Source organism: Aquarana catesbeiana, linkage group LG01 (genome assembly GCF_042186555.1).
Source record: "Aquarana catesbeiana isolate 2022-GZ linkage group LG01, ASM4218655v1, whole genome shotgun sequence".
In the NCBI taxonomy this organism is placed as follows: domain Eukaryota; kingdom Metazoa; phylum Chordata; class Amphibia; order Anura; family Ranidae; genus Aquarana; species Aquarana catesbeiana.
This window is the reverse complement of record NC_133324.1, coordinates 312330114-312355591: the sequence shown is the minus strand read 5'-3', so window position 1 is coordinate 312355591 and position 25478 is coordinate 312330114. Positions and strand designations below refer to the sequence as shown.

General features: G+C 41.4%; 1 protein-coding gene across 2 annotated transcripts in view; it reads left to right on the top strand.

Annotated features, from left to right (window-relative positions):
* GRK3 (G protein-coupled receptor kinase 3) overlaps positions 1-25478 on the top strand; it is a 452072-nt gene that overhangs the window by 340173 nt on the left and 86421 nt on the right. For both annotated transcript variants that reach the window (XM_073629456.1, XM_073629466.1), the window contains exon 9: positions 5897-5996. In XM_073629456.1, coding sequence (XP_073485557.1) covers positions 5897-5996 — 100 coding nt within the window. The remainder of the gene's footprint in view (positions 1-5896; positions 5997-25478) is intronic.

Below are 25478 nucleotides of genomic sequence, written 5' to 3'. Positions count from 1 at the left end.
TTTTGCTCTGACAGTTTGTAACTTTGCTTTCAACCTCTTCGGAATGTCTGCGGCCACTTAAAGTATACTGAAATCTCCCCAAGGAATTTCCATGCAGAGCCATACCGTGGCCTGCCGTTTAGGTTCACAGCTTCCTCTTTGAGTGTGCACCCATGCGTGGCACTGTCCAGTTTGCCTTTGAGAATACCCAAAATTCCCAAAGTGACTTTCTGCTGTTTGGTAATAGGTACAGTACTGTGAATGAACAACAAACGGTAAAAGCACACGCTCGATCTTTATAAATATAAAGTTCAATGCAGTAGTGCCCATAGCTCCATAAAGTGCTAACAGCAAACAAGTGTCTCCACAGCAAATTGATTGTCCATAGAGAACAGGTAGAAACAGCATAGCCACCAAGGAACATGAGGTGCTGATAACCTGTATTAAAATGTATTTCTTGATTATACAGTACAGGACACAGGCAGAGTCTTGGACAACTGAATTATACGCTGCTACCTTCAGTGACTGGACATTGGCAAAGCAGAGCTGTAAGGACCCACATGTAATGTTTCCCATTACCAGCAATTCACAGTTTTTTGCATGTGTCCTTAGGTGATTGATGTCTTTCTACTGAATACCCCGCTGGTGATGGAAGACACTGGGCCAGCCTGTAAATTCACTTCAAGCCCTGGTTCCTGCAGTTGGTGCTCCTTTTTAGCTCATTGTGCTATTTTTGACGTTAGCATACTGGTCCTGGGTAGTGCCACTCTTCATTGGTCTGAAGACCTTTAGCGGGTATGCCCTGCTGAAGTGAGTGAAGCAGGGACGCTACGCCTCCCTTGTTTTGATGGCTGCTGTCAGGATTGGTTAGTTGGACCTAGCCCTTTAAAACCACCTAGGATTTCCTCTGCTTGCCACTTCTGTCCACCCCTACTGCAGCATGCATACAGAGAAGCCACCTGCATGCAGACTTCTAAAGAGGTAGCCGCGAAACCAGACTGTGGCACTTACAGCGGTGTGTTGCAGCCCAGGGAGTGGCCTTCTTTGCGGCTGTTGAGTCCTTGGCTTGCTCGATCCAGTGCTGCTGTCAGTTGGCAGCATCCTCAGGTGTCATCTTGAACAAAAGACTCCTACAATTCCTGGGCTTCCTGCTCTCTTTAAAGACCATGCGTCTGCTAATCCTTTCAGCAAATTTCTGAGTAACCCTTTGGGTCCTCTTCACTGCCATGGCAGATCACAAGGGAAGGGGAATGGGCTGAAGGGGTTTCCATGCACTCTTTTGGTCAATGTGTTCTGCATCTGCCCCTCACCAGGAAACCTCCTTAGCTCCCTTGGGTGTCCCCCATTCCTCCTGCTTGAGCAGGCAGGAGTTTTCTACTTTTATGGATGAGTCCATGTTTTGTGAGAGATGTTGGGTCACAGGGGCCTAAAATGGCAATTCTTCCCCTAGGTCAGTCTCTGAATCTGTCACGGCTAGCACCCCTTTCTTAGAAGTAGAAGGTAGAGGATGGGAAAGAGATAGAAAATAAAATCTTTTGAGACTGTGGATGTTACGCAGAAAGCGGCTACATCTGCGACTGATTTCCCCCGCTCAGGGGCACCATTTCTATCTTGGTGGATGAGGTGCACACCTGTTTAAATTTGGGTGTCCATTTAGTCACTAGTATGAAATCAAAAAGGCTCCAAACAACCTAAACCTAAAACAACCTAAAGCCTTGCATGTGCACTCTATTGTTGAGGAAGCCTTATATGGTCAGTGAATGTACCCTGAAAAGATTTATGTTCTCCCGAAGTGGTTTATCTACAATGTCTGAAGAAGGATGAGCTTTGCAAAAACTAGACTGCTTCTTCAGTAGATCCTACCATCGTCTGCCTTAATAAGTCCATACTGGTCCCAGTGAAGGACATTCAAGTTTCCAAAAACCAGGCAAATAAGGCACTCAAATCTCTTTTAAAGGATTCTTTTGCACTTCCAGATCAACCATACAGCCTGCTTTTGCTGCCATGATAGTTTGTGAATCCTTAGGGGTCTGGTCTAGATGTATGGCTCAGAATCTGGGCTCCATCCTCCATGGACCCTTCTGCTCTGCAGCATTTGAAACTCTTTCCTACTGCCTTACAGTATTTGGGGACACACTCCAATAGATGTCTAGGGTAGGTCTCCTATCCATTCAGTTGCACAGAATCCTGTGGCTTAAGTACTGTTCGACAGAGCTGGTGTAAAACATATTTGGTGAGTATCTGGTCTCCTTGAAGGAGGTCAACAGAGGTGAGAGTGTTCTTCTGAAAAGAAAAAAAAAAGCGCCTCTAAGTGCAGAAGTAAAACTTTATATTCCCAAAAGGGTTAAACACACTTAAAAAAGGGTGGATGGGTAGGAGCACATCATGTTAGTAATATGGTAGGTGGTCCTGTGTACTCGTAGTCCCAAGGACTCTCAGGGATATCCAGAGGTGTAATTCTATGGTAGCATATTCTGAAGTGGCCGGCAGATGGAAGCCACAACTCTCCTGGATACTGGAAAGACAGCTAGGCTGTCTGAGACCGCAGGGAAGCCGAATCCAGGAAGTAACATAAACAGGAAGGGACCAACAGTTCTTCTGCCTGCAAAAAGCAGGTGAAAAATGGAGAGATCTGCAGGGTGTGCAACAGCAGCCTCTGCATTGAGTCATTGTCCCTGTTCCCAAGCAGGAATGTTTTTTCAGGATTTCTGTTCTAAACTTTTTACGGTTCCAAAGGCCAAGAACAGCATTCATCCCATCCTGGACCTAAAGTCCCTAAACTACATGCTTAGGGTTGAGACATTCTGCTTGGAATTGGCCACGTAACTCCAGGTCGATGCAGATTAGTATCCCGTTGGCATGGGACAAGTGGAATCAGTCCCTAGACCACACTATGCATCTATCTCCCAGAGCCAGGCTCTCACTATTGTGGTGGATTTCCAACCTGGCCCTGGAGTCAGGCAAGTCATTTCTACCTTTGCTTTAAAAGATTCTCCCAACAGATGCTTGCCCTGGGGGGGAAGTCCCCGAGACCTTAACACTCCAAGAAAAATGGTTGTAGAGGGAATCCTAAACAAGACTTTCCATTAACATTCTCGAACTCTGGGAACTACCTGTCCTTTCAGCATTAGACTCCCTAGCTTTGGGGGCTTTCGACAAGGGTACAGTCACACAATGCCATGGCTGTAGTCTATATTAAACACCAAGTGGCACCAGAAATCGCACAGCTCAGGAAGAGGTAGATCTGGTTCTGACAAGGTGGAACAACCTGTTCTGGCCCTGACCACTGTGCACAATTTAGGAGTGAAAAATTGGCAGGCAGATATCAACTGTCAGTGGCTACACCCAGGACCTTTTGCCACTGGTAGGAGAGGCCAGATAGACATTCTAGCATCCAGGTTCAACAACATGCTGGACAGGTTTGTCACTAGGTCCAGCAATCCACAGGCCTTCACCTTGGATGCACAGGTGACTCCATGGGATCAGTAAAGATCCTTTCTCAGCTGCTCCACAGGATTAAGTTGGTGGACAATCCAGTGATCCTGAAGGCTCCACATCAGCCCAGAAGAGTGTGGTACTGTGACTCAGGCTCCTGGCGTACACCACAGTGGCTGCTTTCAGACCACCCAGACCTTTCTGGAGGACCACCCTCTATCCTGCTTATTAGTTGCTGGCTTTGAAAGCTTGGCTGGTTAAGCTCAAGGCCTACAGGATAGAGGTTTTAACAGATTCAGTCATTATTATGTCTCTCCATGCTAGGAAGTCTACTTCTTGCAAGGTCTACCATTGCACCTGGGAAGTTTACTTTGTGTGAGCAAAAAACGTTCCATGCTAGACCTTACACGTCTGGCTTTTCCCCAGCCAGGTATGGAAAGCTCGGCCTTGGCTAATCTTTCAGCAACTTCTGGCCTCACTCCTTGGTAAATGCCTTTCTGCAGGGCGTTGCTCACTTGACTCCACCCCCCCCAGATGCTCTATGGTTACACCATGGGATCTCAACCTGATCAGGCCTTCCTTTGAGCCTATTAAGGACATTCCCTTGGCTTATGCAAGGTGGTCTTTGTTGTTGCAATTGCCTCTACTGGGCGAGTGTCAGAACTAGAAACCCTGTTGTGCAAGGAACCATTCTTGGTGTAGCACATGGATAAGGTTGGCTCTTCTTTCCATCTCAACACACCTCATTTAAAGTTCCACCCCCCCCCCCCCCAACACACACACACCTTTTTTTCCACCTCAACCATGATATTGTCTCCCATCCTTTTGTCCAGATCACAAGAGTCCTAAGGAGGTTTCTCTTCACTGTTTGGACTTTGTCTGTACTGTATGAGTTTACCTCTCAGCTATGCATTCTTCAGGACAATCAAATTGCCATTTTTGTCTTGGGTTGTCGCAAAGAAAGGTCATAGCTCAAGCCTATTCTTTGTGCGATAAGCTCCACTTTTTCCCATTAAGGTTCAGCAGATCGGTAGCTGCCTCTTGGGCTTCCCGGCATCGGCTTCACAGGTTTTCAAGACCGCCACCTAGTCTTCTGTTCACATGTTTGCTAAATTTTAGCAGGTGAATTTTCAGGCCTCTGATGTCATCTTTGGACACAAAGTGCACCAGGCTGTTTTCTAAAGGTTGTACCAGGCTAAGTTAGGGTTCATGATCCTAGGTAATGTGGGTTTGTTAGTGTTTGCTGTTTTTCCCACCCCTCGTTTTTTTTTTTTTATTAATTTTGGATGTTCCAGTCATTTAGGACTCTGTGTCTTGTACGATCAGAATCTTATCTGTACGATCAAGAAAACTGGATTTTTAAAAAAAAATATTTCTTTAAGTGCTTCTCATGAAAAGCATCTGTTATGAGCTCTGACTGATCACAGTACATTAACAGCAATTTCAGTAGCAAATCAAATAGTAGTAACCATTTGAGAATAACTTTTTTTGAACCTTTAAATAGGAAGGTTTTAACACCTATATCAAAAAATACACAACAAGGGCCATTAGCAGACTGAACAATCAAAGTAAGTTAATGGAGTGTGTAATCCTAACAGCTACCATTAACTTTGCAAGACATAAATTACAGATCCATAGAAATATCAAGGTCTACTTGCTTGGGGATAGGGAAAAAATATAGGTATCAATTTTGCAGTAGAAAGTAGTATGAGGGAAGTAGAGTGGGTAGATGAGGCAGGGGGTGTCACTCCCTAGGAATAGGCAGTAAGGGATTGGATTTATAAAAAATCTGTGAACAAGCATTGGATAGTATTTATTTTCTGAGGTCACAGGTTATTGCTTTTCTGTAGGGATCAGTAATTGTGAAATATTGCTATGGCCTCCGCGTCTCCCTGAATTTTCTACGGTGTTGTACAAGGTAGATGTGAGTTCTTGCATGTATAGGATTTAATTCATCATTGAGCCTTTGGAGGAGAGAAATGTAAGCCTGTACTGTGTTTAAGAGATGTATGGTGAGGGAAGTTTTGTACATTGAAATGGGTCATTCTGTCAGCTGGAGAAGACAAGCCGCAGGGTTCTAGCTCAAGTCTACCAAAGTCAGTTGTCTGATTGTGATTGTTACATCTTCCCAAAATGGCTAAATTATTGGACAATACCAATTCCATTGGCATAATGGTAGGGAAAACAAGATTTTTGACATTTTAAGTTATGTTCTTGGAGTAAAGTACAGGATACAGAACCCTCACCTTTGTGCATACTCTTATCATCTAAGACTGAGCTTAGTTCTGTACTTCAAAAAAAACATTTTTAAAGTAAGTCAAAAATCCTGTTTTTTCCTGTGACCTGCTGCAAATATCCTAGTACAAATGTGAAAAACTTTACTAACATTAGGTGAGCTGCTAGATTTATGTTTGGAATTTAAAGGTTTGCTTGCACTACACATTAATTTGATTTACATGTGTTGTTCTATGTATACTCTTAGGTACGCAATGAAATGTCTAGATAAGAAGAGAATCAAGATGAAGCAAGGAGAGACCTTAGCCTTAAATGAAAGGATCATGCTATCCCTTGTCAGCACAGGGGTGAGTTTTTTTTTTTAGCTTTATGTCTCTATGCCTTCCCTGTACATGATCACTTACCTGTGAGTATGTACAGTTAATGAAGACACCAAATGCAGAAAATGCCTTTGAAGCGCTTTTACAGAGGCATTGAACTTTTGATGCACAATAACTGCATTAGAGAAAGCTTAAAATTGTCTTTCATTGCCATGGTTACCAAGGATGTTGGCAGAATGGCTGTTACTGTTATTTATGATGGATGCCAAGTTTGTTGTTCGAAAAACACTTTCCTTTCAATGTATAATCAATGGAGTTACAGAGGAAGCACAATGTATTTAAAATAAGGTTTGTAATATCATTAGAACTTAATTTCTCCAGAGCCTATCACATGCCTAATCCAATATCCGTCACTCTTTATCTGATTCCAAATGGTGTGATGCTGAGTGGAAAGATGCTTTATATGCAGGCCATGTATTTTATTTTACATATGAACTGTGCTGTGCAGATGGTTTTTGTACAGTTATAATTGTATGCAGTTGTTACTTAGTGGACCATGAATACTACTGTAGAACAATTAGTTGCTGTCTTTTTGATGGTATGTCGACATGCTCAGTGATGTATAAAATTTAATATATTCTTTCTGGATTTTTTGTTTTTATTTGACAATGATAGAATGATTTTTATGTCCGGATAAAAGAATATTTTCATAGTCCCTGTTTTTGTTTTGTTTGTTAGAGTAGTCATCCCAGAATAGTTACACAAAAGTGGTACCAGCATAAACAACAAAAACATACAAAAAATAAAACAATTAACAAAACTAAAGAAGGCACCAAAGTATAGAAGTGCACATAATATATGATTTATAAAACACTCCACAGAGGACATAGTACATATTTAATAGAGACCAGTGCTAGTAAAAAGAATTGACCGGTGCAGGTATATAGTTATAGAAGAAGATAATTTATTAAGAGCATTAGCCAATGCATCTCATTGGGTAATACATTTAAAAGAGCGCACAAATGTCCTGGATGGCTTAACTCCAATGTAAAAATGCATATAAAAGCAAAGGAGAAGGCCTTCACAAAATACAAGGTTGAGGGATTATCAGCAGCATTCAGACTTTATTAAGAATGCAACAAGAAATGTTAGGCCCCACGTTCACTGCTGCTGTTAAACGGACATTCAGAGGCAGTTGGACACTTTTTTCAACTGCCCCTGAACTCATGCAATGTTATGTTAAGTGACCATGTACACAGTTTCGTTTACAGCCGTTTTTAGGCAGTTGCGTTTAACAGCCTATCTTTGCAAAAAAATGAGTTCAGATGCCAAACGCGGCTAAAATTTTTTTTTTAAAGGTGCCCTATTTTTTTTTTACGTTAAAAATCTCAAAAATGATGGCAAATGATGAAAAACCATTGAAAAAATATTTTAAAAACTCGTAATTGCTTGCAATGATTCATAGACCATCTATAAACCCTAATGAGCCCTTGATCCAATCCAATACACCACTAGCATTGCTGTTATCCGAAGTATAATTGGAATTTGACCCATATGTTGTTAGATTTGAACAAGCAACTTGTGGCAGGTGACGTGACAAATGACAATCCACAACTTGTGGCAGGTGACATGGCAAGTGGACAATCCACAACTTGTGGCAGGTGACGTGGCAAATGACAATCTGCAACTTGCGGCAGGTGGAGTGGCAAGTAGACAATCTGCAACTTGTGGCAGGTGACGTGGCAAATGACAATCCGCAACTTGTGGCAGGTGACATGGCAAGTGGACAATCCGTAACTTGAGGCAAGTGACACGCTAAATACAAGTACACTGCTCTCAGCTACTGCTACTCACTCTGGTCTCACAAAATGGCTGAAATAGTTAAATAATACTGTTTTTTGAGCTTGGGGAGGGTCTTATGATGTTATCTTAACTAAACGCTTCTAGACACAAACACGGTAAAACGCTGCTAAATGGGTGTTTTAAACGCCGGTTTCAAGGTGTCGAAAGAAAATCGTTCAGAGGACTTTGCCTCAGCGTTCCATGGAGCCTTAAGGTGCATTTAGGGCAGCTAAGATAGAACGCGAAAGACACACAGCGGAGGAAAGCAAAGAGAATCCCAAGAAGTTCTTTAAGTATGTAAACTGTAAACAAGGGAGGACAGACCATATTGGCCCCATAAAGAATGAGGAAGGACATCTGGTTACAAAGGATGGGGAGATGGCGAACGTATTGAATTTATTCTTCTCCTCAGTCTTCACAAGGGAATCAGGGGGCTTCAGTAACCAAAACTGCAGTGTTTATCCTCATGACACATCACAGGAAGTGCCTCCATGGTTAACGGAGGACAGAATTAAAATTAGACTTGGGAAACTTAACATTAATAAGTCACCGGGACCAGATGGCTTGCACCCGAGGGTACTTAGGGAACTCATTCAAGTAATTGACAACAGGAAAATTTTATACTCAGCACTGCCCCTCTAAGTCATGAATATACATATACTCGTATCAAATCTGTGTCATGTGACAACATGTATAGCAAAGTGCCAATAGAGTGCAAAAAAATGTATTCAATAAAGTTCAAAAAAGGTGCAAATTAAGGTGCAATCAATAAAGTTCATCAAGTGTGAGGTATAGGGCTGGTGACACGATGTAATCTTGGTGACTTCCTGTGCTCCCCTCCTGGGTCCCCACTCACCAGATGAAGATGATAAATATGCCTGTGTATATCAAGATGGTGTCTCCTGTCCAGCAGGTATGTGGGTTGGTTGTGCCTCAGAGAATGGAATCTCCTCTCCTCCACCACTTGATAGGTAGATCCTGGGGACCCAGGAGGGGAGCACAGGAAGTCACCAAGATTACATAAACGTGTCACCAGCCCTATACCTCACACTTTTTTTGCACTTGATTGGCACTTTGCTATTTCTGTTGTCACATGACACATATTTGATGCGAGTATATGTATATTCATGACTTAGAGGGGCAGTGCTGAGTATAAAATTTTCTGTTGTCACGTCTTTTGGGGTACTCACCTTGCACTACAGCAGCAGCCCTACTACATATGTACATGTGTGTGTGTGTGTGTGTGTTTGTGTGTGTGTGTGTGTGTGTGTAAACGCACACATATATGTTCATTTTGTATTTATTCAATAGTTATTTACAATTTTATTTTACAATTTTATTTTTCTCCACGGCGCGGGTTCTATCTTTATTAGTTTTATCAGTCAAGTAATTGCCATCAGTACCAGCTGATTGGAGAAAAGCCGATGTAGCACTAATATTTAAAAAGGGCCCAAAATACAGCCATGGGAATTACAGACCAGTTAGCCTAACATCAATAGTATGCAAGCTCTTGGAGGGGATGATAAGGGACTATATACAAGACTTTAGTAATGAGAACGGTATCATAAGCATTAATCAGCATGGATTCATGAAGAATCGTTCTTGCCAAACCAATGTATTAACCTTCTATGTGGAGATGAGTTGCCATCTAGACAAAGGAAGGCCCATAGACGTAGTGTATCTGGGTTTTGCAAAAGCATTTGACACAGTTCCCCATAAATGTTTACTGTACAAAATAAGGTCCATTGGCATGGACCATAGGGGTGAGTACATGGATTGAGGGTGGTAATAAATGGGGTATACTCGGAATTGTCAGGGGTGGGTAGTGGTGTCCCCCAGGGTTCTGTGCTGGGACCAATTCTATTTAATTTGTTCATAAATGACCTGGAGGATGGGGTACACAGTTCAATCTCTGTATTTGCGGACGATACTAAGCTAAGCAGGGCAATAACTTCTCCGCAGGATGTGGAAACCTTGCAAAAAGATCTGAACAAATTAATGGGGTGGGAAACTACATGCAAATTAGGTTTAATGTGGAAAAATGTAAAATAATGCATTTGGGTGGTAAAAATATATACACTGGGGGGGGGGGGACACCTGGGGGGAATCTAGGATGGAAAAGGACCTGGGGGTCCTAGTAGATGATAGTCTCAGCAATGGCATGCAATGCCAAGCTGCTGCTAACAAAGCAAACAGAATAATGGCATGCATTAAAAAGGGGCTCAACTCCAGAGATAAAACGATAATTCTCCCGCCGCTCTACAAGACTCTGGTCTGGCTGCACCTAGAGTATGCTGTTCAGTTCTGGGCACCAGTCCTCAGGAAGGATGTACTGGAAATGGAGCGAGTACAAAGAAGGGCAACCAAGCTAATAAAGGGTCTGGAGGATATTAGTTATGAGAAAAGGTTGCGAGCACTGAACGTATTCTCTCTGGAGAAGAGACGCTTGAGAGGGGATATGATTTCAATTTACAAATACCGTACTGGTGACCCCACAATAGGGATAAAACTTTTTTGCGGAAGGGAGTTCAACCAGACACTCATGGCCACTCATTAAAATTAGACGTAAATAAGTTTAACCTTAAACTACGTAGAGGGTTCTTTACTGTAAGAGTAGCAAGGCTGTGGAATTCCCTTCCACAGGCGGTGGTATCAGCGGGGACCATCGATAGTTTCAAAAAACTATTAGATAAGGACCTGAACGACCACAGCATACAGTCAGTATTACATTACAATGTAATACTGACATATAATCACACACATAGGTTGGACTTGAATGATTTGTGTCTGTTTTCAACCTCACCTACTATGTAACTATAATAATCAAATACAGTGTCTTGAAAAAGTATTCATACCCCTTGAAACCTTGAAATTTTGTCATGTTACAACCAAAAACATTAATGTATGTTATGTGATAGACGAACACAAAGTGGCACATAATTGTGAAGTGAAAGGAATTGATGAATGGTTTTCAAAATGTTTTACAAATATCTGAAAAGTATGGCGTGCATTCCAATTCAGCCCCCCTGAGTCAATACTTTGTAGAACCACCTTTCACTGCAAATACAGCTGCTGGGGATGTCTCTACCAGCTTTGCACATCTAGAGAGTGACATTTTTGCCCATTCCTCTTTGCAAAATAGCTCAAGCTCTGTCATATTGGATGGAGAGCGTCTGTGAACAGCAATTTTCAAATATTGCCACATATTCTCAATTGGATTTAGGTCTGGACTTTGACTTTGCCATTCTAACACATGAATAAGCTAAACCATTCCATTGTAGCTCTGGCTGTATGTTTAGGGTCATTGTCCTGCTGGAAGGTGAACCTCCGCCCCAGTCTCAAGTCTTTTGCAGACTCTAATATGTTTTCTTCTAAGATTGCCCTGTATTTGGCTCCATCCATCTTCCCATCAACTCTGACCAGCTTTCCTGTCCCTGCTGAAGAACAGCCTCCTCACAACATGCTGCCACCACCATGTTTCACAGTGGGGATGGTGTGTTCAGGGTGATGTGCAGTGTTAGTTCTCCGCCACACATAGCGTTTTGCTTTTAGGCCAAAAGTTCAATTTTGGTCTCATCTGACCAGAGCACCTTCTTCCACATGTTTGCTGTGTCCCCCCACATGGCTTCTCGCAAACTGCAAATGGGATTTCTTATGGCTTTCTTTCAACAATGGCTTTCTTCTTGCCACTCTTCCATAAAGGCCAGATTTATGGAGTGCATGAACAATAGTTGTCCTGTGGACAGATTCTCTTACCTGAACTGTGGATCTCTGCAGCTCCTCCAGAGTTACCATGGGCCTCTTGGCTGCTTCTCTGTTTAATGCTCTCCTTGCCCGGCCTGTCAGTTTAGGTGGACGGTCATGTCTTGGTAGGTTTGCAGTTGTGCCCTACTCTTTCCAATTTCGAATGATGGATTGAACAGTGCTCCACGAGATGTTAAAAGCTTGGGATATTTTTTTATAGCCTAACTCTGCTTTAAACTTCTCCACAGCTTTATCCCTGACCTGTCTGGTGTGTTCCTTGGCCTTCATGATACTGTTTGTTCACTAAGGTTCTCTAACAAACCTCTGAGGGCTACACAAAACAGCTGTATTTATACAGGTAAACTAATTTACTAATTAGGTGACTTCTGAAGGCAATTGGTTCCACTTAATTTTAGTCAAGGGTATCAGAGTAAAGGGGGCTGAATACAAATGCACCCCACACTTTTCTTATATTTATTTGTAAAAAATGTTGAAAACTATTTATCATTCTCCTTCCAATTCACAAGTATGTGCCACTTTGTGTTGGTCTATCACAAAAAATCCCAATAAAATACATTTACATTTTTGGTTGTAACATGACAAAATGTGGAAAATTTCAAGGGTGTATGAATACTTTTTTAAGGCACTGTAGCACCAATTGTTAGGTTTTAGAGAGCGGTGGGTACGCCACAACTTTCCAGTAGAAGTTGCGATCTATAATACCATTTGTCTTTGGCATTAAACAACAGCGCCAGAGAGAGTGTCAGCACAAAAAATTGAGGGAAAAGAAAAAAAAAAGATTCATTGATTTTTTTTTTTTACATACATTTTTTTTTAATACAGTTAGTCTTTTGTAATTAGGAAACAGATTCCCGATTATATGTCTATTAGAGTAGGCTCCACAACTTTTTAGAAGCAAGGGCAGAAGATATGCAAATACACCTTACTGTACCTGCTATATAGGACCTCATGTTCACTTTCTTCTTTTAGCAGCCAATTCACTTAGAATTTTGGGCCTATGGGGCTATCTGCACTAATGGTGACAGTTCTGCCATTAAATATGTTTCCTTTACTGCAAATATAGAGATGTAATTTTCATTGCAAGTTTGCTGTTGGGTTACTGCTCTCTTACCTGTTGGATTGTATGGTATAGATTGTATGGATATGTACAGTATGGATTGTATTTATTTTTGCACTCCTAAATTTCTAGCATTTCAGTCTAGATGTTGCTGTATTTCAATTTTTCTTTAATACACAATATTTCTTTGTAGTAAGTAAGAACAAATTGAGTTTAGTCTGTTTGCTCATGTTGGACCTAAATGACGGAAAAGCAAAAGTCCATTGGTGAAGAACCCAGCCGTTCAGACGATTCATCCTCTCCACCACACACTAATACCAATCTAAAGACATGTCCAGTTTTAAGTTTCTTTCAGCTTCAAAGAATTATTCTTAATAATTCTTGAGCTGCTTCAACAGACAGACCTTTTTTCCCCAAGACAGTTAGTGAGAGGAAGGGGGGGGGGGTGCTGATAACATATAGCTTTGCACCCAGACACTTGTATTAACCCTAATAGTTACTCTATAACAGTGTTATCTGTTTGTTCATATGTGACATAGAAATATGAATTTGTCACTGATTTTCACAGGTCTTATAATACACATGTTTGTGTCCATACGTTTTACACGTACCAAAGTTAAAAGGCATACCCTGCATTTAGAGCAGATTTTTTTACCTGGAAGGGAAGTAAAAGGATAAATGCTACATGTGCTTGTAATTCCTTCTGTAGAGCAAGGGAATTCTGCAGTTTACTCCCCTTGACTTGTCTCAATCTACTTACGTGTTTTTCATAGCGGTTTGTTGAGCTCAGCATAAGTTCAGCATGCATGTTTTACAACACTAATCTGCTTATCATTGGATGTGATTTGACTTTATGAAATAGTGTACTAAATTCACATAAATCATGTGTATGAGAATATTTAGGGAGACTAGCTGTAGAATGAAGTTTAGAGTACAATTGAGTATCGAAAGTTTTGTCAAGAGTTCCACTGAAAACGTTTTCTATTAAGAAATAATTATTTTAAATAGGACTTTCTGAATTTACATAAACATATGCATGTAAAAAGAACATATTTTATTTTTTTTTTATTTTTTTTTTTAGCATATATTTGCCAATGATTCAGTTGTGTATATACATGACAAGAAATATGTATCACACTGACCAGAAAAAGAGAATGTGTCAAGTGTCAACATAAGAACAAAGGCAAAGGTGTTTCCTCTTTCTCACCTTGATATTCAGTATTGTTAATATACATCTGACAGACGTTCTGCTTATTAAGCAAACACTTTTAAATAGCCACTTGTGATATACAATTGTGTAGTTTCATATTGCTGAGGCTAGAAAGCCTTTCACACAAATGAAAGATCTAAGCCTGCCATGAATAATTGATGCCGCTGGAAATTATGTTTGACTAGGGGAAAAAAAGCATTTGGTGACAGCTAATTTCAAAACTCATGTTCATAAACCCATCATTTACTGGCTGTGGTGAGCTGCCTAGTTGACAATGTATAGATCTAGTTCTATCATATCTAGTAAATATTAATCTTTGTGTCAGTTCTTTTATTAAGGAATACTAATAAATGCACTGAGATGCTATCAAGCTGCTTATTGTCTAAACAAGCAACTCCAGGCAAATATATGAAAACATCTATTAGTTTATGGACATATTTCTTCACATGTAGATGTAAACGCAATCTCTAAAATCTCATAAAAGCTTTAAAGAAGAACTATCACCATAATTTAAAAAAAAAGTTTGATAAACTCCCCAAGGGACCCAATGCACATTGCACTTGGTCCCATGCAATTCTTTGCTTTAATTGCCGAGTAGTATGGTCGAATAGTTCGCCCCCTCCATCATTATCCAACCATGTTGATGGCAAGGAGACGCATTAGTATTTAGCTCTGACACCACACAAAACGACATAAAGTCCAGTGCTCTACATGTCAGAGAAACAGACCGCTACGTTCAAAAGTTAAAACCAATTGGTGTGATGACTAACTATCCATCGAGCAACAGGGGCCAATGTGGAGTCTCACCCAACTGCATGCTCCCAAGCTGGGACTATGACAAAGCGCTGGAGCGTGAAACGCGTCATCAAGGCAACTCTATTTTTGGTGCTTGGACTAGCCATATGTCCCCAGTGATCCTCCATCCTTGGGACTTCTACATTGACCAACACTGGCTGTACAACATTGGCTGCACAACACTGGCTGCATATATCATCCTTCCCAGCTTGCCGTTTTTCATCCCCCACCCGTATGGTTCACATTAAACAGCTGCGGTCATCCCCTGAGTGACACCATGTGGATGAGATGTTTTTTACCATCGAGGGAGCACGACACTGTTCTGTGAGCGGCACAGCGGCTATACCTAACAACGCCGAAGCCCTCCCTTCCCTGGTACAGTGTCTCAGCTGGACTGATGTCACCTCCCATTGGGAGACGGAGCTTTGTTCCTTCTTCCCCGCTGCTTGCAGCTGTCTCCTCCACCACTACACACGTGGGGCAACACTCCGGAGTTGGTGAGTCATCTCTTCGGGGTTTACACCTCACATTCAGCGGTGATCCAGCTGGCCATCGGTGTCCATTCCATCTGTACCCCCCCTGTCTCCTGTCTTACAGCTTGGCAGCATGCAGTTGGGTGAGACTCCACATTGGCCCCTGTTGCTCGATGAATAGCTAGTCGTCACGCCAATTGGTTTTAATCCCTTTTCAGCTTTGTGAATCCACAGGATTGTTTACATTGACTGTTTACCTTTATTAAATTATTCCGTTATTAACTCTTGAACGTAGCTGTCTCTTTCTCTGACCTGCAGAGCCCTGGACTTTTTGTTGTTTTGTTTTCATACATCTGATTTCACCAGGTACGGTCTGTTCCAGCTGCGCTGGTCTCATAACCCCCCTATGTATTTACATCCCTCAGTCTTGCTCCGCAGGTCTTTACCTATTAGCGCTGGGATATTGTTGTTGTTTCTGACACCACACAGGTGAAGTGGGAATGACTGTGCACACAGAACCCACCCTGTTCTCGACTCCTCTCAAGCTTGGCCATATATATGTTTTGTTTTTTTTTCATTCAGCCAACAGGCTGAATGGAAAAACATGAACAGATTCTTCATCCACACAAGTGCAGTGCATGGATGAATGCCCTCCCTTCTCCTGCTGGTACATTGTATCCAGAGAGAGGGATCCTTTGACTTCTGTCGAACAGGGATGGCCACACACTAATTGAGATTCAACTGGTGTCTGCTGAACCAGCCAAATTTTGATTCATCTATGGCCAGCGTAAAAGCTGCCAGATGGAACTTCTGCAGCTCTGCTGTGTATTGCAACTCTAAGCCTACTTTGATCTCTTCTGCCACCTTCTTTGTTGTGACAACAAAGACTGAGCCCAGACCCTGCAGCGCCACCAGCTATTCAAGAGACAGAATCAAGTAGCAACTGTCTGCTTGTGTCATTGTGAATGAGGGTGCAGGTAATGAAAAAACAAACCCACAAAATAATAAGCCATTTTGTCCAGAAAACTAGTGTAGTAGCTGGTATGTGTTGTTGGGGGTTGGTGGTTCTGTGAATGATGGCTCTCCACTCCAGCCATGGTTATTTACAACAACACAGACTGGCATTGACAAGTGCTGTAATATCTCTTCCCAGAATAGCTGGTTGTTGGGCTCTGTTTTTTTGTTTCAGTTCTTTTAATTAAATTATTTAATTAACTAATTTTAATTTTAAGGAAGGTGGCAAAGGAGGCACAGGGCTGCTAATTGAAGATGGGGTGGGGGCTTCAGTGCTGGTTGTAGCTCCCCCATAGGAGCATCCATAAATTGGGCATTACACTAGGGTAGAGCTACAGACAGCACTGTAAGATAGAAACACCATAATTGTTTATGAAATACTGTGCTTTGGTAATCTCTGTGCCACCCCCTTAGGGTTTTAGGAGATCAACTTTAAGTCACATACTTGAAATCTGCCTTGCGAATTGCCACATGGTAAATCAACACTAACATTGGGGTCCTTTGGTATCTTTTCTGTTAACTGTTGGTGGGGGCAACTGTAGAATACTTGAGGTCTATTATCAGTGTAGCACTTACCCCTTGCCCTCGCCCACACCCTCAAGAGGCTGCTGGTGATGGTGGGTTATAAAGTGCTCGTTCCTCACTGACACACCTGGCTGTGGTTTGAGGCACGCTCACACCTGTGTGACCTAAGCATTATTATACCTGCACTTTGTATCACCACACAAAGTAGCCACAACAAATGAGATAGCTTAATTAAATGTATTATATCAAGGCAGTTAAACAGTGTGCAAATTGCCAAACAACAACAGAACACTTTCAAAACATCACAAACTAGATACAGTTAATAAATACTGGCGTATAACAGGGTGATTTAACTGAACTGCGGCACTATTAAATCAAGCTCAACTGATGTAAACCCCTCTATATTAACACACAGAAAGTAGCCACAACATATGAAAGGTAGATTAGTTAAATGTATTATATCAAGGCAGTTAAACCGTGTGTAAATTGTTGTCAAACAACAACAGAACACTTTCAACGCTTCAAAAACTAGATAAGTGAACACTGGCGTATAACAGGCTGATTTGAAGTAGAACAATAGGCAAATTATTTTTGGATAGAGCAAGAGAGAGTTATAACCCTTTTTTTTTTTTTCACCATCTGTGTCCCAGTGCGGAGATTTCCATTCACTTCCTGTCCCTTAGCCAAAAAGGATGTAAGAGCAAATTAAGGGAATTCATTGGGAGACCCCCAGGCCACCAGAACTAGTGTCCCCATTGGAAGATTTCCCCTCTATTACTTTTCTGGTGACAACCCAAAAATTTGGGATTTTCTTCTACTTTGACTTTCAGAGATAATGGTAAACAGGACAAATAGAGAGGGGGAATCTCCCTAATGGGGGCACAGACTGCAAAAAAACTAACGGGGGTTCTAATCCAGCTCCACTCTATCCAAAACTAAAAAAAAGTTTTGCCTTTAGTAATACTTTAACTGAACTATTAAATCAAGCTCAACTGATGCAACCAGTAACTGGCAGCGATAGGATCAGCTAACACAATAATAGTGATCTTAGGTGCACTCTGAGCTTGCTGCTCTTTAATGAATGTGCTCATGGTGCCTAATAAGGAGCACCCCGGAAGTTGACAAATGTACAAGGCGGCTGATTAGTCAATAGCAGCTGGCTTTTGGTGGGGCCCTTCTGTAAGTGGTGCATTATACCTTTAGGAATGTGAGCAATGAGTTACAGATGAGCTGCTAGGTAAGAACAGTCTCTGTAGTGTTAACGGTTTGTGGCAAGAGTTTAGAATGTATAGTTCAGCTCACTACTCTTGGCAGGTAATAGGCCCAGTCCCATGTACTTGGTTGGCTGTCAGCTGTTCCGGAAGTTCCAGTCCTCACAAATAGTCCCTCTCTGGCTCTCCCTGACTCTCCCTGACTGCAGACTTTCTCGCCAAAGCATTCCTCCAGCTTTAGGTTCTTGTACAGCAGGAGAAATCTCTGTCTCACAGTCCTTTGGCCCTTGACATGTGGGCAGACATCCAAGCAGTTGATCTGCACTGCTCTAGGTCCCCTCACACAGGAGGCTTGCAGTCGCTCTCTCTTATGGCTCCTTTACTCACAGGTACAGCAACTCTCTCTCTTACTGTCTGTAGGACCCCTCTAGTGTAGGGCACAGACCCTGACAGTTGGTCTGCACCTCTCGCTCCCCTATCTGCAAAGACCTTGCCGTATCCTTTTTTGCCTGGGAAAAGCAGTCTTGTCTCTCCTGTGTCCAGGGAAATGTGGGTGCTGTAATTCTGCAGCCATTCCATTATATTGTACAGTGCCACTTTAGGACTACATTTTCCAACATCCTCTCATGTCTACATGCAAGTGTTCTCTCTGCCTCCGATGGGTTTCAGCCCTACTGCTCCCTGATTGGCTCACATCCACTGCCAGGAGAAAAGAGGAGTGAAGCAGGAGCGAGGAATTTCACACACATCCATTCTTTAGCTGCAGTGAGAGAAGGGAAAAGACACTGGCTGTGCCAGCAGAGAGGGGGAAAAGGAGTCCACACATAGCCAGCAGCCGCACCCGTCTACACCAGTATACCTCTCAGCCTCTCGCAATTATTGTGTCAATTCCCCTCATTGGGGAAATCCAAAATATTCATACAAGAATCTCAACAACTGTGCATTGTAACCAATCAACTTCTCTTTCATTTTCAAAGCTTAACTGAACAAGCAGAAGCTGATTGGTTGTCATGCACAGCTGCTCCACATTCTGGCTGCTCAAATTTTGATAAATTCCCGCCCAAAGTGTATGTATTTGTAGTGAATGGAATTTAAAAAACGGGTTTCTCATAATTGACATGAAAAAAATCAGGCTGTAAGCCATTCGAGTTAAAAAGAGCTCTCTAAGATTCTGCAGAAATCATTGAAAACCCTTATATTTTTCATTTAGGAGCCCCTGATAAATCTTAATTTCTTGGAAGGATATGACATACCCAACATGTGTGCGCTCTTCCATGGACTAAATCTTTTAACATACCCAAACCTATCTTCTGACACCTATGTTGTTGATAGTTATAGACAATATGCGGAACAGATCCCCATCCGTCTATTGGATCAGATGCAAGTCGGGTGTAAACTGTTAGGAGGCCTGTTTACATCCGACTGCCCATAGAAGAGAGCAAGCTATGTCTGCTCTGCATACGCAGAGCGAACACGGACCAGCCATCCGTCTGCTTAGCGCGCTTTAGTGGACAGATTCCCCACTGAGCAGGTGGACTCCAACGGAGCTCACCCCGTGTGAAACAGGCATCTTTGTATCACAACTAATTGTCAAGTTGGAACCTTTTGTATGAGATCCTGGTTTGCTCATTTTCATGTGAGCAAAGAGCACAATTAATAACCATCAATATATCCAAAGTGATAGGTTGCTGATGTTTTTAAATCTTGAGTTTTCACACAGTTGAATTTGTCTATGCCCCCTCTCACCTCCAGAGTTTCCTTTTAGGTCCTTAAATGCAAAGTGCCATCTCACTGACCAATGGGAAAGCTCAGGCAATGGCATAGGTGGGGCTAGGCTTGACCTGATGAAACTGATCATATTGGCATGCATTTTTTACTTTAGGTAACCTCTGCTAATGCATTGTTTTCATAAATGCGCTTGATTTGAATTGCCCAAGTTTATAACATTTCTTTTTTTTTCTACTCTAAACTCTAGGGTTTTCTGAAGTCTCTGAGAAATGAAAATTGAAATGAATGCACCTAATTCAGTGAATTAATACCACTCAGTGTAATCTTGCACTTGTACATGGTTTTCTTTTGTGGCAAATGACATGTAAATATTAATGTTTACAAATGTACTTTAAAAATCCATTGCTTGTTGCAAGTTGGGAACGGATATGAATAAGTATACCTTGAATAAATGAAAGCTTAAATAAGTAAATGTTATAAATTAAACCTTAACAAGGGGTCTGCAGTAGAATGCAAAAGAACAGATGCCGACTCGATGGGCCTCAGGCTGCCGCGGTTATCTGAACCGACCAAGAGCTGTAGTCTGCTAGATATTGGATGTAAGGGAATATTTGTATGAGATTACTGACATCTGTTATGTCAGAACATCTTTACACCCTTATGTATAAGCGTAAAAATGTGTTTAGTTTTTACTTTTTTTTGACTGATGGCTGTTGTCTTTGACAGTTCCCCCAGTCCTGTTACCTACCCTAAAGCACAGAGGACAGCTCTAACATCCTCACATGAATGGAGTGCCTCTGTTGTACTTTGGCAGTTTATGACTACTGTGGGTTGCCTTTGTAGGGCTGCAACACTGAAATGTTACCTGCATCTGTCAACATTTTATTCATCTGACATCCAGTTGATAATCTGCTCTTGTGTACCCATGGCAAATGTAGTATGTTATAGCAAGGACTGCTACCATCACTTGTTTTTAAAAGTACTAGATCAGGGACTGTCACTACATAGTAAAAACAAAAAAAAATTGCAAGCATTTATTTATCAGGTGTTCTTTTTGGCTCTCATTGGGATCGCAACACTTTCAATTTCTGACAAGAAATGGTGGACTGGATTGTGCAGGACCCACAAGTAACTCAAGATTTTAGTGTCCATCATAAGCCTTACAATATGTTTAAAGATTAGATAGTTTGACCATACTTGATAATGGATTTCAGGTTTTGAATACAGTTTATTTTTTTAATACTTGATTTTAAATTTTACAGACAAATGCAGTATTTGCAGGTAAAATGGCATAGTATCATATGGCTATAGAAGTAGAAATCATAAAATAGACATACAATATCGAAAAACAATTATTCATAACAACTTGCATTGATTCCTTAAATATGTGATCTTTGCAATGGTGGCTATTGTTACCTAGGAAAAAGATTCAATTGACAGTAAAACTCATTTTTTCCCTTGAATACATTTTATTTTGCCCATGTATGACCTGTCTGACCCCTCAATCCCTATATAGGTTCCTTTTGTTCACTTCCCCATTTGCCTGCTACAGCAGATGACTCTCCATTTCCATTTACAACTCAGTGCTGGGTACCTAGGCTGTTGAGTGCTGCTGTGGGTCCTTGGCCCTTGTGCAAACTCTGATAAGACCAGTCTGTGGTGTAGCCAGGTCTTTTTTATTATTATTATTATACAGGATTTATATAGCTCCAACAGTTTGCACAGTGTTTTACGACATGAGGGCAGACAGTACAGTTACAATACAATTCAATACATCTGAGGGCCCTGCTCATTATGTTGCTGCAGCACTTTGCAGGCTTACCTGTTTTTAGATTGGGGTGTCTATTTATTTATTTTTTTTCTTTCTTCAACTTCACCTAATAATTCTTTGACTTCAAGTACATCTGCCTTTGTTAATCTGCAATACATGCATGGGGTGGTGGGAATAATAGTTTTTGCTCCCCGTTCATCTCAAAGGAAGTAACAAGAAAACATTTCTGGCAAGATCAACAGGTATTTTCTGTACTTGCTAAAACCGTTCTTAACTGGGATAATGAAAACGAATGCAACTGCCACCTCTAAGCGCGTTCAAGCTGCTTAATGTCACCTTTGTGTTTGGGTTTAGTTATGCTTCAAGCAGACCTGTTACTTTTCCTTGAATGAGCAATGTACAGGTTTTTTTCCATGTCAGAAATTAAGAATAAAGCCTATTTCAAAGCCATATGTAAATCACTATGAAACTGTTTAATCTAACTGAGGTATGCAACTATTAGATTACTAGTTGTTTGTGCAGTGTCGTGCCATACTCCTGTCTGGTATCAAATTTGCAATATAAAAATGAATTGCTATGTAAAACAGACGTACGAAGACCAAAGGCTGCTGATAGCAAATATAAATTATTTATTCATACCATCATGCACTTGCCCAGAAGCAGCTATTTTAATCTCAATAAAAGTTTTATGTTTGGAGTGTCAGCTGCCACACATTACTTTTTGTAGCAAAGAATTGTTCTGCATTGTGGAGGCAGAGGTGTAGTAAATTACATGCGCTATAATTTTGTGCCTGACCCATTGGATAATAACTGCAGTAAGCGGGTGGCATGTACACACGAATAATTATCTACAACAAAAGGTCTGATCAATTTCTGTGATATTACATTGTCTCATTTATCAACCATCCCACAGAAATGGCTCTTAATTGGTCATTTCTCAAGCTGTAATGACGAGAGTATCACTGTGGGTTTTTGCTTCTTTTCACAGTTATGATTAGCTTGTACAAAAAAAACACATTCAGCCTTTCTTTAAGACATAATATCCTTCAGTCATGTAGATGGGTTATTAAATTGCCCATTTTAACTTGTTTACCTACAACAGTCGGCACAGAGCTGTACTTTATGGTATATTATTTAGGCAGCTGATTGCAATATTCATTCATAAGTAGCCAGTCTTGTTATCTTAAAGTCATTTATTTTTCTAACTGGTCATAGGATTAAGGCAAAACAATGGGGGATATTTTTGATTGCTATATTGTGTTACAGAAAATCTCTGCCAATCCTCTGATTGGTTTTGCAACAAATAGTAGTGACTGTGACCTTCACATCACTGCTGCTTCAATCCTTCATTTGCACCTCTGGGCAGTCCATGTAGTGGTACTAAAACACAAAAGTGTGTGAGCCAGAGAAAGACATATACATGTCCCCATGTTGGCACCATCCCACTAATAATTGCAAAGAACCACAAAGTGGAACCTGTGGAAGAGGGGGGGACCACAACCAAAAACAAGGAAGGGAAACTCCTAAATTCACAGACATTGTCAACTATTGTCTGCCTAAGTCTACTACCTGTTCTTTATTTTGTGGTTTTAATCAGATGAAACTCTGTTTTTTAATATGATATAATACATTTTGACTTTTATATTTGATTTTTTGTTTCCTCGTGATTGGCACATTCAAAGTCCTGTTTTTGCCTGTGTATTTGGGGGTTCCCTTTCCTTGTTTTTGGTTGTGCCCGCCTTCCCCCTTCCACAGGTTCCACTTTGTGGTTCTCTGCAGTCCATGTAGTGGCTTCCTCCATTTATTTTTGATGCACAGCCAGTGATCAGTTTCTTCAGGGAGGTGGCAGTTTTTAGTCACTTTACACAGTACATCTTATTAAGCAATAACATCTCTTCTGGTCTATTTGCTTCACCCTCTTGCAGTGATGATACACAAACAGATCTAGAGAAAGGTAGTTCTTCATCAGTGTTATGTAGAGCTTCCTACACAACTTGGCAGGCGCCCTTGATATCACTGGGCCTCACTGTGGGATTCTAGGAAAGCTGAGGATTCAAATTATCTGAGAAGGCATTGCAGCAATGTGTTGAAGCTCATTCAAATGGGAGCTCGAATGCCCAGCTTTCCCTAAGCAAGCACATTTAATGATTTTTACATATTTTTTCTTTTTATTGCTTTAACTTTGAAAGTGCCTACATACAGTATCTCACAAAAGTGAGTAAACCCCTCACATTTTTGTCAATATTTTATTATACCTTTTCATGTGACAACACTGAAGAAATGACACTTTGCTACAATGTAAAGTAGTGAGTGTACAGCTTGTATAACAGTGTAAATTTGCTGTTCCCTCAAAATAACCCAACACACAGCCATTAATGTCTAAACCGCAGGCAACAAAAGTAAGTACACCCCTAAGTGAAAATGTCTAAATTGGGGCTATTAGCCATTTTTCCTCCCTAGTGTCATGTGACTTGTTAGTGTTACAGGGTCTCAGGTGTGAATGGGGGAGCAGGTGTGTTAAATTTGGTGTTATCGCTCTAACTCTCTCATACTGGTCACTCATGGCAAAGAACTCTCTGAGGATCTGAAAAAAAGAATTGTTGCTCTACATAAAGATGGCGTAGGCTATAAGAAGATTGCCAAGACCATGAAATTGAGCTGCAGCACGGTGGCCAAGACCATACAGCGGTTTAACAGGACAGGTTCCACTCAGAACAGACCTCGCCATGGTCAACCAAAGAAGTCGAGAGTGTACGTGCTCAGTATCATATCCAGAGGTTGTCTTTGGGAAATGGACGTATGAGTGCTGCCAGCACTGCTGCAGCACATGTAGTCAAGTGACGGAGGGCGGGATCCCCTCTCGTTCTAGGATGACATCATTGGACGTTGCCCCACTCTCACTGCTCTGAGTGTGAGGAGAAGAGAGCCGGTCAGCAGGATCATTAATAACTAAGCGCTAACATTTGCACGAAACGCGTCTACCTCTTTGTCCCTGTTCCATCTGTCAACCACTTGTCATGTGCAGCTTCAATAAAAGGATTTTTGGAAGTGCAGCCGTCCGGAATCATTTCTTTGTTACACAGCATGCAAGCTGGGCTAGCACCTGACTAATGTGTGTGGGGATTAACCAGAGACTCACTCACCTGGAGCGTTTTTTCTTGTTTCATTGGCCCCATAGAACATGCAGAAACGCAGCCAACTCCCATCAAATTCAGACTACATAATCACACTGAAAATATAATAATAATATGTAAATAATTAATACTTTTATGCAGATAGCACCAGCAAGGTTTCTACTAGATTTTTGGGGTTTTGTTGTGCGCATTTCACTGAAAATCACAATAAAATCGCATTGCAGTAGTGTGACTCGAGCCTCAGTTGCCAATGATGATCATGGGTACAACTATATCTACTGAATTTATTACATGTAAATTTTCTGCTTCCTATGTGACCTGCTGATCCTCTTATCTCACTGCAAGTCCACAAGACATGCACTGAACAAAATGGACAGCATGGTCTGCCATTGGTAAAGAGAGCCCACATTATCTAGATTCTAGGCTGCAAGCTCAGGCACAGCTTTGCAATGAAGATAAGAGGTGATTTGTGAATAAGGATGAGCTCCGGCATGTTCGCACACTCCACGTGCAGAGCCCTCCAGGAAGTCGGCACGGCGCTGCGCTAATCTCAGGCAGTGAGACATTTCCCGATCTCTGCAGCCGCACATCGGGACAATGTTTCACTGCCTGTGATTAGCGCAGCACTGGGCCGACTTCCTGGCAGGCTCTGCACATGGAGTGTGCGAACACGCCAGGGCTCATCCTTATTTGTGAATGCTGACTTTGCCTTGCTGATTCATGATGTGTGAATTTGATTGGTAGGCACAAAGTAGTGTGTTGTATACAGGTAATGGGTTAAATAGGAACAACATTACAAACCTAAAATATGACTTACACTGATTTATGGTATAATACCTTCCTGAAATTTTGCTCTTTGCATACTTTTTATAATCCTTTTAGTGTAGCACATCCAGATGTAAAAAGACATTTTAATTGAGCAAATTTTCCTTAACTGCACTATTGTTTTTGCCTGATTAGAGCGTGAAAGAAATGTATTTAGCT